At 45.9% G+C, this 11,208-nt stretch overlaps 1 protein-coding gene across 1 annotated transcript in view; it reads left to right on the forward strand.

The window, feature by feature from the left end:
- LOC149328367 (uncharacterized) overlaps positions 1-10,149 on the forward strand; it is a 110,348-nt gene extending 100,199 nt beyond the window's left edge. Inside the window, exons 11-12 of the mRNA XM_089558974.1 lie at positions 9,326-9,384; positions 10,074-10,149. Coding sequence (XP_089415100.1) covers positions 9,326-9,384; positions 10,074-10,149 — 135 coding nt within the window. The remainder of the gene's footprint in view (positions 1-9,325; positions 9,385-10,073) is intronic.
- The last annotated feature ends 1,059 nt before the right edge of the window (positions 10,150-11,208 follow it).

Below are 11,208 nucleotides of genomic sequence, written 5' to 3' on the forward strand. Positions count from 1 at the left end.
TATTACAATAAATAAACAAATACCTAAATGAACCTGCGTTGTAGCAGCACAAATAACGTGTCATTGTTACCCCGATGATACATGCACTAGCGTGCAGCGGCGCAACTCGCCAGCAGGAAAAAAAAAGAGAATAACGCGCTCTTTGTCGTTCAGAGCGCAGATAGTCTTTTAATCACAACACTCGCTTCGCAACTGGAGTGACGTGATGCCTCTTTCATGGCTAGATCGATGCCTGCGCCGTTCGCTGCAAGGTAAAGCTCGCGCCCAATACATCAGTAAGTGCATACGCCCAGGAAAGCACGAGAAAACGATGCATGATGGAGATAGTGTGTTGTGGGCACGAATGAATGTCACTGCCTGAAATTCAAGCCATTGATGAGTTTCGTTACGAGTTTCTTTCTATAACAGCAGAATTCTATGCTGTTAGTTATCTCTACCGTGGGGCTGAAAGGTGACAGCGACAGCTGTACAAACAATGGCAGTGCCAGTGCGATGTGTTAGATATTTCAGCAGGCAGAGAGATGCCGCGTGTTGATGCCCTTGGGCCATGTATTATAAGAGTGAGCACTATGGTGCTTTGACAATTTGAAATTTGCTTTGAAGCATTAAAATATTATTTTTATAATCTTGTAATATGATCGCGATTATCTTTTCTTTTTGCTTCCTTTATTGACCGAAGCAGGCAAGTGGTCTTCTTATTCTCCGTTCTTATTGCCAGGCGAGTTCTGTGTATATTCAATGTGCTCTACCAGATACTGTACGAATGAGCCCAGTCCAATGCTGCTAGTTTTACAATCTTGTTGGGCTTTCGTGAATACGTAGATGCGTTGTCGGCCAAACTCAGAGCAATATGTACCTTTATAAAGAGCCTACAGCAATGGTCATGCCTAATCCGACAAGAGCCCGAGTTTCTCTTGTTCTTGCTAGCACCTGATAGTCCAATAATCTCTTTCGCCGCGAGATTCTTCAATCCTCATTCTGCCTACTTGTATGTAGGCATTCTGCCTACTTGCGGCGTTGCGCTGGCAAACGGCGCATTGGCGCAACGTACAGTGGTGAGCAGCCTTGTCTGGAGCGCTTGAGCAGTGCGCACTTGGTAACAAAAACCGAAATTAGAGAGCAGCCCCTCATTACATGGCAAAGTTTTCGTGCCTGCTTTGTTTACGAGGCTATCTGGCGCTACTTCCGTGCAAGCGTTGCAGCTGGACCCTAGAGGCTGCCACAAAATCTGGATTTGTTTGCAAGGAAGTGCACCGCCCGAGCGCTCTAGACAAGGCTGCTCACCACTGTACTGCCGCGTTGGCAGTACGTTGCACTTGTTCACACGTCCGAAACGCGGAGAAGTATGGTTTGACTACTTTGTCCATAAAAGACCACCAGGAGCTTCTATATTCCACAATCAGGCGTGTTTGTTTATAGGAAATTTACATGTGACGAGGCAGTCAAATCGAAACCTTTGTTGAGTGCCGGACAAGCGAATGTAAAATTAGAATGACCTCGGGGAACTACAGCCGCCATGTCTTCATCTCTTGAAGCCTCATTTTTTATTTATGGCATGTACAACTTTGCAAAAATCTTTATCCTGTGATTTGTGCGCTTTACAAGCACATACAGCAATGACCGGTAATTTTAACTGTATTTCTTAACTTCACGCGGTCGATTTAGGGCGCAAAATGCATTCCTGTAGTCGCCTATTTTCCTGCACACGTCTTGGAATCTTTTTACGCTTAAAGAAATCGGCGCGCTGCATGTCAGCGATGCTGCTCGATTCGTGCGACATTCTTAGCACCAACTACAGTAGTTCACATCAGCACCAGTGATAATGGACTTGATGAATGATAGGAGCGCGTCTCTGTGAAACGCGGTGGTGGCAGTTGCCACCATGCACGACTTTTCTTGTTGATTTCGTTAACGGGGTTATTGATGTTATAAATCGTTTATAAGCGCACTCTTTTCTTGAAACATAATTTTTATTTCTGCACTTTAACTTTATGCGACCTCTCTGTTTTTGAGCCACCAATCTTCATATTGTTTTTTTGTACACCAGATCCATTCACATGACCACTGTTATCTATAAACACTAAGGGCTCAGGAAGAGTGACTGCGTCTGCATCAACTTCGGACTGCTGCCACAAAATTCCAGAATAAGATTGTCATTTGCTCCTACAGCTTCACCGCACTTTATAGATATCACATCTTGGTTATAATTTATTTTGTAGCCGCCGTGGTGGCTCAGTGGCTATGGTGCTCGGCTGCTGGCCCGAAAGACGCGGGTTCGATCCCGGTCGCGGCGGTTGAATTTCTTTGGAGGAGAAATTCGAGGCCCGTGTACTGTGCGATGTCAGTGCACGTTAAAGAACCCCAGGTGGTCGAAATTTCCGGAGCCCTTCACTACGGCGTCTCTCATAGCCTTAGTCGCTTTGGGACGTTAAACCCCTTAAACCAACCAACCAATTTATTTTGTAGCTCCGCGTTCTAACACAGCCGGATTTAGACTCAAATGCGGGTCACTGCTTCGAGTTATCATAAAGCAGTGCCTTCTTGCCATTCCCAATTTCTTTACAATTTTACAGTGTGCTTTTTTTCATTGTATTAATCCAGTTTAGCTTTCATCGTATTTTGCCTGTCACTTAAATGTCTTTATTTCTCCTTTCTTCTTTCCTGCATACTTACTGGTTAGTTTCCTAGTCCTTTTTCAGCCGCTGTCAGTCAACGCTTTTCCTGTATAAGTCATTAAATACCTTAGCTTAAGTATTCAAATACCACAAGCGACATGTGAGGAGCTTAGAGTAAGCCACCTGGAACACGGGGGGATTTGATCCCCTCAACAGGCCAAAAAAAATTCACTGTTATTGTTGTGAACAAATTCAGTTCAGAAACATAAAGTGCTCACAAAATCTGAGCTCATATGCTCAGCTTTCCCTGTGCATCATTGCTTTGATTGGCCATGCATTTACGGCTTTTTTGCTTCTTTCATTATGCATAGTTAAAAAATATCAGGATTGCAGCTGTAGCTCCAATCACCAAAAGAATAAGAAAATTTGTAATGCACTTGCAGTTGAATGCAGGCCAGGGTAATTTTTCGTGCGACCAGAATACACTGCTGCGTATTTTTCATAATGTGTTAACTCGCGTCTGTTGCTGCTAACTAAATCGCCTAAATTTTGAAGATATTTTTTCCTAATAATTATTTTCTTCAAATACCAACAGGTGAATCTACAAGAAGAAGATTCTATCGCTCTGCTTGTTTTCGCCTTTCGCGAGAACAATTTTTTTCAGAAGCTGAGGTTAAATAAACAGCCTTACAACAGGCCGGAAGAGTGAGTACAAAAATTTTATTTTGCTTTGCATGGCAAATCAACGTCGCACGCAAGTTCGAGCCATTGGTACTGCGCAACAGATATTACGAAAGAAGAAGCAACTGAAAATAAACACAAAAAGAAATAAGTTTTTACTGGAAACAAATGTGTTCGCAATGGTGAGGAGGAGTATTGCTGGCGGTTTTTTTTTTCATTTTGAGGTGGCCGAATAACTTTTTTAGGCGAGGATAGACGAATAAGAGCCATTTAAAAAGCAAACCTACAGGAAACAAGTTTTAGCGGAGATTTTGATTCCAAAACAACGTTTCCGTGCAATATTGTTTCGTAGAAAAGGTATATTTCTCCAGACGTAGTTATATTTCAAGGCTAACATTAGCCAAGCCAAATAGCAACCCACCCGCCGCGGTGGCTCAGTGGTTATGGCGCTCGGCTGCTAACCCGAAAGATGCGGGTTCGATCCCGGCCGCGGCGGCTGAACTTCGATGAAGGCGAAATTCCAGAGGCCCGTGCGCTGTGCGATGTCAGTGTACGTTAAAGAACCCCAGATGTTCGAAATTTCCGGAGACCTTCACTACGGCGTCCCTCATAGCCTCTGTCGCTTTGGGACGTTAAACCCCAATAAACCAAACCGACCAAATAGCAACCAAATTTCCGCGGCGTTCCCTTCGTTGATAAATGGCTCTTTTAAGAAACTCACGCAGATGGCAGCGCCAGCTTTTTCTCTAGGTAACACTTTGAAACCCTGCATACAAAGTAGCCTTCATTTTCTTTATTTGTACCATCGTGCAGTTCGTCCAACTAAGCCGTGGGCGCTCATCGCCTTCATCATCAGTACAACTCCATCCACTGCAGAATGAAGCTCTTCCATATCTCTCCAATTAACCCAGGCCTCTGCCAACTGCTGCCGCCCTATTCTCACAAACTCCTTTATCCCATCCGCCCACCTAACTTTCTGCCGCCCCCTGCTCCACTTGCCTTCTCTTGGAATCCACTTTGTTACCATCAAACACCAGTGGTTACCTTGCCTGCGTATTAAGTGCCCTGCCAAAGAACGTTACGCAATATAGCAGCGCATGAGTGCAGCAACTTGGCTTTATTTTCATCTTTCAAAGGCTTCCTTTGAATTCCAGAAAAAGGACCACAAAGGAGGCAGGTTGAAACGATAATTGGGTGAATTGTGTCTGTACCAACTCAAGAACCTGACGAAATGAACTTTATCTTGAAGCGAAAAATAAAAAAAAATGGCGTAATAAATTTTTTTATGAACTAATTAAATGGAACACAGAAATTAGTATCAGTTCTGCGTGGTTAGGCGAAATGCCAATTTTGTGCGCTAGCACTTCAGTCTTAACTACAGTTCTGGTGCTCGGATCCATTAATCACAGATGGAAGTTGCCCAGGTAGTGATAATGGGTTAATGCCGATTTTTGTGGAATTGCTCATTCTCTATTTTACATTCATAGATCCCTGGGAGTCTTCATATCACTCCTGGTGCAGGAGTGAAACTGTTAAGCAATGCGCAACTGCTCTGCGCCGTAGCCACTGCCATCTGTGCGGTTATCGAGAACAAGATTGCTCTTCTGGAGCAACCTGTCGAGGCCATTCATAAAGTGAACCGGCACCTGCCGCTATGAGCAGTTTTCTCAGATATCGATGTGCAGGTTTCTAGGTATATATATATACACAAGCAAGAGAAGGGGAATGAGGGGCTGAATATAAATATGAGAGAAGCCAACAGCCACAGAAAACAATGGACGCGGGAGATTTTAATTTATTTATTTATTTTGTGGTGTTGATCAGTTTATAGTATTACTGAATATCTTACCGCTTAAAGCTAATTGATTATAAAAGCAGAAGAAAAAACAACCACATGCCGCTGGTGGGATCCGAACCCACGACAACCGAATTACGCGTCCGGTGCTCTACCGCTGAGCTACGGCGACGGCTGTCAAAACTTTTGCTTTCGGGGGTATTTATGTTTACGAGTGACCTAACCTTGAGAGTGTTCCTCAGCGCCACCCACGTTCATAAGGGGCGGACGTAGCACGTCCTGAGTTACCGATGGTGTGACGTGGAACGTCATCGAACGGCGAGAGTGGAAGCTGTATAAACCCTCTCGTGCTTCATATGGCATTAAGGCTGCCAGAACCGAGGCCCTCGTTAAGCAATTAAGCAAAAAGGGAAGGGGAATGAGGGGCTCGTATACATATTCGAGAAGCGAACAGCCACAGAAACCAAGGAACACAGGGGAATGTTTACATTTATTTTGTGGTGTTGATCAATGAAGAATATTATGTTATCGCTTAAAGGTAATTGATTAGAAAAGCAGAACAAAAACAACCACATGCCGCCGGTGGGAACCGAACCCACAACCTCCGAATTACACGTCCGGTGCACTACCAACTGAGCTACGGTGATGGCTGTCTGATCCGCGGCTTTCTGGGGTAATTATGTTTACAAGTAACCTAAACTTGACAGTGTTCCTCGGCGTCATCCACGTTCATAAGCGGCGGATGTAGTACGTCCTGAGTTACCGCTGGTGTGACCGGTACTGCTCAGATATTTATACATTTCTAGATATTTATAGGTACTGCTGAGACATTTATTATCGACGTTTCGACCGCCGTTTCGACGTTTCGACGTTTCGACCGCAGATGCCTTTCGGCCTCTGTAATGCCCAGCGACTTTCGAGCGAATGATAGACTCCATTTTACGCGGCCTGAACTGGACAACATGCCTGTGTTACTTAGACGACGTTGTCGTCTTCGCGTCTGATTTTGAGACGCACCTTCACCGCTTGGAGCACGTGCTGACATGTTTAACTGGCGCGGGGCTCCAACTTAATCTCAAAAAGTGTCGCTTTGGCACCCGCCAACTGACAGTTTTAGGTCACGTCGTCTCTAAGGATGGCGTGCTTCCTGACCCAGCCAAACTTCGTGCCGTCGCTGAGCTCCCCAAGCCGTCGACTCTGAAGGAACTTCGCAGCTTTCTTGGCCTGGGTTCTTAATTCCCACGTTTTGTCCTAAATTTTGCCTCTATCATTGCGCCAGTTACGAACCTCCTTCGGGGCGCCAACGACCTGTCCGGTTGGCCACCTGAGTGCGACGACGCCTTCGTCACCTTACGCCGACTGCTCAAAGCGCCTCCGATTTTACGACACTTCGACCCGACTGCTCCCACTGAAATTCACACCGATGCCAGTGGCGTAGGCCTCGGTGCTGTCCTTACGCAACGTAAACCCGGGTTTCCCGAGTATGTCGTTGCCTACGTGAGCCGTGCACTGACAAAACCGGAATCCAACTACTCAGTAACCGACAAGGAATGTTTCGCCATTGTTTGGGCGATCGGAAAGTTTCGCCCTTAGGTTTATGGCCGCCCTTTCGATATCGTCACGGACCATCATTCCCTGGCCTCCTTGAAAGACCCTACAGGCCGCCTCGCTCGCTGGGCCCTACGCCTACAAGAATATGATATCCGTGTCATCTATCGCTCCGGTCGAAAACATAACGACACCGACGGTTTTTCCGCTCTCCACTGCCGCCAGACGCTGTCTGCCACTCGCCAGTCGGTTGCGCTTCGCTGTCGTTTCCAACAGATACCCTGGGCAGCGAGCAACAAAAGGACGCCTGGATATCTTCGCTTGTACGTTTCCTCTCAAATTCTTAGGCGGAACCCGTGCCTGGTGCCCTACGCCGCCAGGCTTCTGACTTCGCCATTCGTGATGGTCTCCTGTACCGCCGCAAATACGTCTCTGCCAGCAGGAAGTGGTTGCTTGTCGTCCCTGCCCATCTGCGGTCGCCATTCTGCGCCCTGTTTCACAATGACCCGCAGTCTGCTCATGCCGGTGCCTTTAAAACATACACGCGACTTCGTCTCCGCTATTATTGGCGCGGTATGTTCACCTACGTCCGCAAGTAGGTGCGCTCGTGCGCTGACTGTCAACGTCGCAAGCCGGCTTCTCACCACTCAGTCGGCCTGATGCAGCCTCTCCCTTGCCCTTCCCGTCCTTTTGACCGAGTTGGGATTGACCTCTACACCCCCCCCCCCCTCCCCCACCCCCTACCTTACACTGCTTCTGGCAATCGCTGCGCTATTATAACCGTCGAACACCTCACGCGCTATGCCGAAACCGCGGCTCTTCCTGCTGCTACGGCACCACACGTTGCCTCTTTCATCTTGCATCACTTCATTATTCGCCATTCTTCGCACCGGGAACTGCTGAGCGACCGTGGGCGCGTCTTTCTGTCCGAGGTCGTGAAATCCCTTCTAAAACAGTGTAAGATCACTCACCATGCCTCTACAGCCTACCATCCTCAGACTAATGGTTTTACGGCACGGTTTAACCGCACCTTGGGCGATATGCTGTCGATGTACGTGTCTTCCGACCACTCCGACTGGGACCGGATCCTGCCGTTCATAACCTACATGATGTAAAAAATAGCACACAGGGAACACACGGGACGGAAAGTAAACGACGCAGACAAGCGCTAACCTACGCCTACAAAACCGCCACGCAGACCACCACTGGCTTCTCGCCATTTTTTCTCCTCTACGGGCTAGAACCTTCCTCACCGCTCGTCACTGTACTTCGCTACCTGCGCGACGAGTCTGAGTGCGCCACTATTTCGGAGGCTTCCAAGAATGCCGAGGAGTGCCGTCAGCTCGCTCGGTCGTTAACAAACGAGAAGCAGGGCCGTCAAAAATTCCATTTCGATACAAGCAACACTGCTGACAGTTTTCTACCTGGCTCTCTCGTCTGGCTTCGCGTGCCGTCTACCACACCCGGCCTTTCCTCCATACTTCCCCCCAAATACCACGGACCTACCGCATCGTAGAGCGCACTTCCCCGGTCAACTACATTGTCGACCCCGTGACACCTGCCACAGATCAACACCGACGCAGCCGCGAGACTGTTCGTGTGTCACGCCTGAAGCCGTACTATGACCCGTGTGTATTGTTGTCTCCCTGACTCGCCAGGATGGTTTCACCTTCAGCCGGGGGTGATTGCAAAGAGGAAGGTGAGCGCGGCGCGAGATCGCTTGGTTGATGACCGAAGCTCGGACCGGCATTTTGGCTAGCTGTCCTTAAGCTATTTCCCCGAAAATCCTGCTACAATATATATATATATATATATATATATATATATATATATATATATATATATATAGATATATATATATATATATATAGATATATATATATATATATAAGGAAAGGGGAATGAGGGGCTCGTTATAAAAATGAGAGAAGCCAACAGCCACAGAAACCAAGGGGCACAGGGGATTCTTAATTCATTTTTTTTATTTATTTTGTGGTGTTGATCAATTTATAATATTACTGAATATGTTATCGCTTAAAGCTAAACGATTAGAAAAGCAGAAGGAAAAAAAAAAATATATATATATATATATATATATATATATATATATATATAATGTCGGACGCATGGTGTAAATCCAACGGTCTTTATTCTAACGCTTCGAAAAGAGCCTTGCCTTCGTCAGAGTGAAGACGGCCAGACGCTGGTAGAAACGGTGGAATAAATACAGTTGTTATTCCACGGCGTGTCAACTCGATTACGTTTATGTTCTACCGTATTCATCCGATCTTCACCCCCTTCTCCCCTTCTACGGACTAACAGAATAACAATAAATAATTGTGGGTAGTGCCCGCTATATGAGCTGTCGCACTAAACAGTAGGCCCGCAACATGAAGGCAAGCAGTACCTATGTTTTTAGTTTCACCCTGCTTTAGTTTCCGGCTTTATTTTGATAATTTGCTCGGACAACGGGAAACACTCTGTATTTATAAATAAATTAAATTACGTACGTTTGCAAACTTAAAATAATATCGTGTGCGCTTTGAAGGATTAGGGCATTCACAATTGCGCTTTAGTCGTGCATGCTTGAAAACGGTTGAGTCCTTGCCCGCTTTTTGTGTTATGCAAACTGCGGTCGCATGACCCGAGCATTGAGATAATTTATTCATAATTTGGCTCCCCTCAGATGGTCATCCTCTTCGCTTGCAACAGATGGGAGATACTCTGGGCACTACACATCTTTAGGTGAGTTCTGTGGATTGTTTATCAGTCAGCACTTAATTTATACCCTGCAGCAAAATGTCAAATCAATTCAAACAGGAGATTGTTTTTACTCTTCAAGGCGGTATAAGCTCGTAGGTCATTTCAATTCAGAACGCGCATTCAATTTCCTACAATGCACTAGCGAATTGACTACGTAGTGCACTTGCTTTAGTTCGGCACTTCATGACCTTGTTGCTGCCCTCATCCCCTTCTCCCTGCCTCCTTTCAACCGTTTCTGTAACAAACCACGGAAGGGAGCCAGCGCTACGAGCACGAGCCCGTATGCACATTTTCCGTGCTTTTAGTCAATAGATGTTTCACCCATCCACAATGCAGCCATTTTCAAGTAAAGCATTGATTCATGAAGGAATTTGGTAGTAGTTTTGTAGCAGTATCTTTAGTTTTTTGTAATATTGTGTATGGCCTATATGTAAGCTGATCTCAAAGCTTCTATGCGTGCTAACGATAACACGCTTCTCTACAGAAATGCAGGCTGGCGCACTACAGGATCCTATATTCAAACTGTCCGCACCACGGTGAGTGCATACGTATATTTCTTGAAAATAATCACGCTAAGCATTTGTAGCGCGACCCATATAACAGCACCTGCAGAAGTTTTGGGGATAGGTAAAAACGAGGTGTGTTAATAACTCTGAAATTTGTGCTTTCAGGTACAATATATTTGGATCAATGGGAAGCTTGACTGCTGAGAAGCTTACCGGTGGATTTGTCGAAGAAGGTTCGTGATGCTCGCAGTAGTGTCTGGTGATTTATTTGTGCCGTATTGCTAATCACATTGCCGCTTTGTTTCTTAACGAGCACATCTGGTTTTTGCCTATTCCTAGTTTCCTTTTCAGCGCTTTCCGGCTACCTCCGTTATTTACCGCATGCTCGATACTCTCCAAATTAAGCTTCCTTATGGCAGCTAATTTGCGTTGATTCATTAACTTTGATAGCTCTGTCAGTTATATTCTGTCTGTAGGGTTCCACGCTTTCATGCTTTGGCGTTTCTTAATCTGATCTTTTGTCATCTAAAATAGCTTGCGCGTATCCTGTAGAACCGTACTTCCGCCTACATCTATTGCACACTCCGTAACGAAAGCTGCGAGATTACTGTTGATTGTTTGAACATTAAGATCGTCTTCAGCAGTTCTTCAGCAAAGACTTCTATTAAAAATGTTATCGAAATATGGCAGAAGTTCCAACAATAAAAAGAACGGCAATAAAGTCAAAGCTCTAGAACACTATGAAAATTGCTATTCACATGCGAGCCACTGAACCAACTATATTTTGACACTGATGCGTCAGCACAGCTGCCTAGATCTAGTGGTGTAAATTATATTTGTGGGATATTATGGGAAGCAAGGGGCATGAATGCCCCATATGTCGAGGAACTTGGAACCTCTACGAGTATGGCCATGCAGGATGAAACTCAGTAAAGTGTACCTGTGATTTTGATAAGAGAAAACTTCGTCGGGTAAAACCTGCTTTCCGAGTTTGTGTGACGCTTGATCTTGAGGGCGATCTTGGCCAAACTATCAGTAAATAAATATAATGAGTACTGTCACGACTGCCATTCGAACCCGCGGCGGCGCGAACAGACCAGCTTCTCTGGCGGCTGCACCAGAGCAGTATGCTTTCTTTCGCCGTAGCCGATCACGGCTTGTGCTTAACTGCAACAGGCTCTCGCGCTGTGCACTGCACATCGTCGTCTTCATCAACTAATATTACTGGAATGATGAAGATGGTCATGCACCGACGCTGACGACGAGGAAGATCTTGAGGCGGCTAGCTAAATGCTCGTGC

Source organism: Amblyomma mixtum, chromosome 9, assembly GCF_055824585.1.
Source record: "Amblyomma mixtum isolate Tamu chromosome 9, ASM5582458v1, whole genome shotgun sequence".
NCBI classification, from domain to species: domain Eukaryota; kingdom Metazoa; phylum Arthropoda; class Arachnida; order Ixodida; family Ixodidae; genus Amblyomma; species Amblyomma mixtum.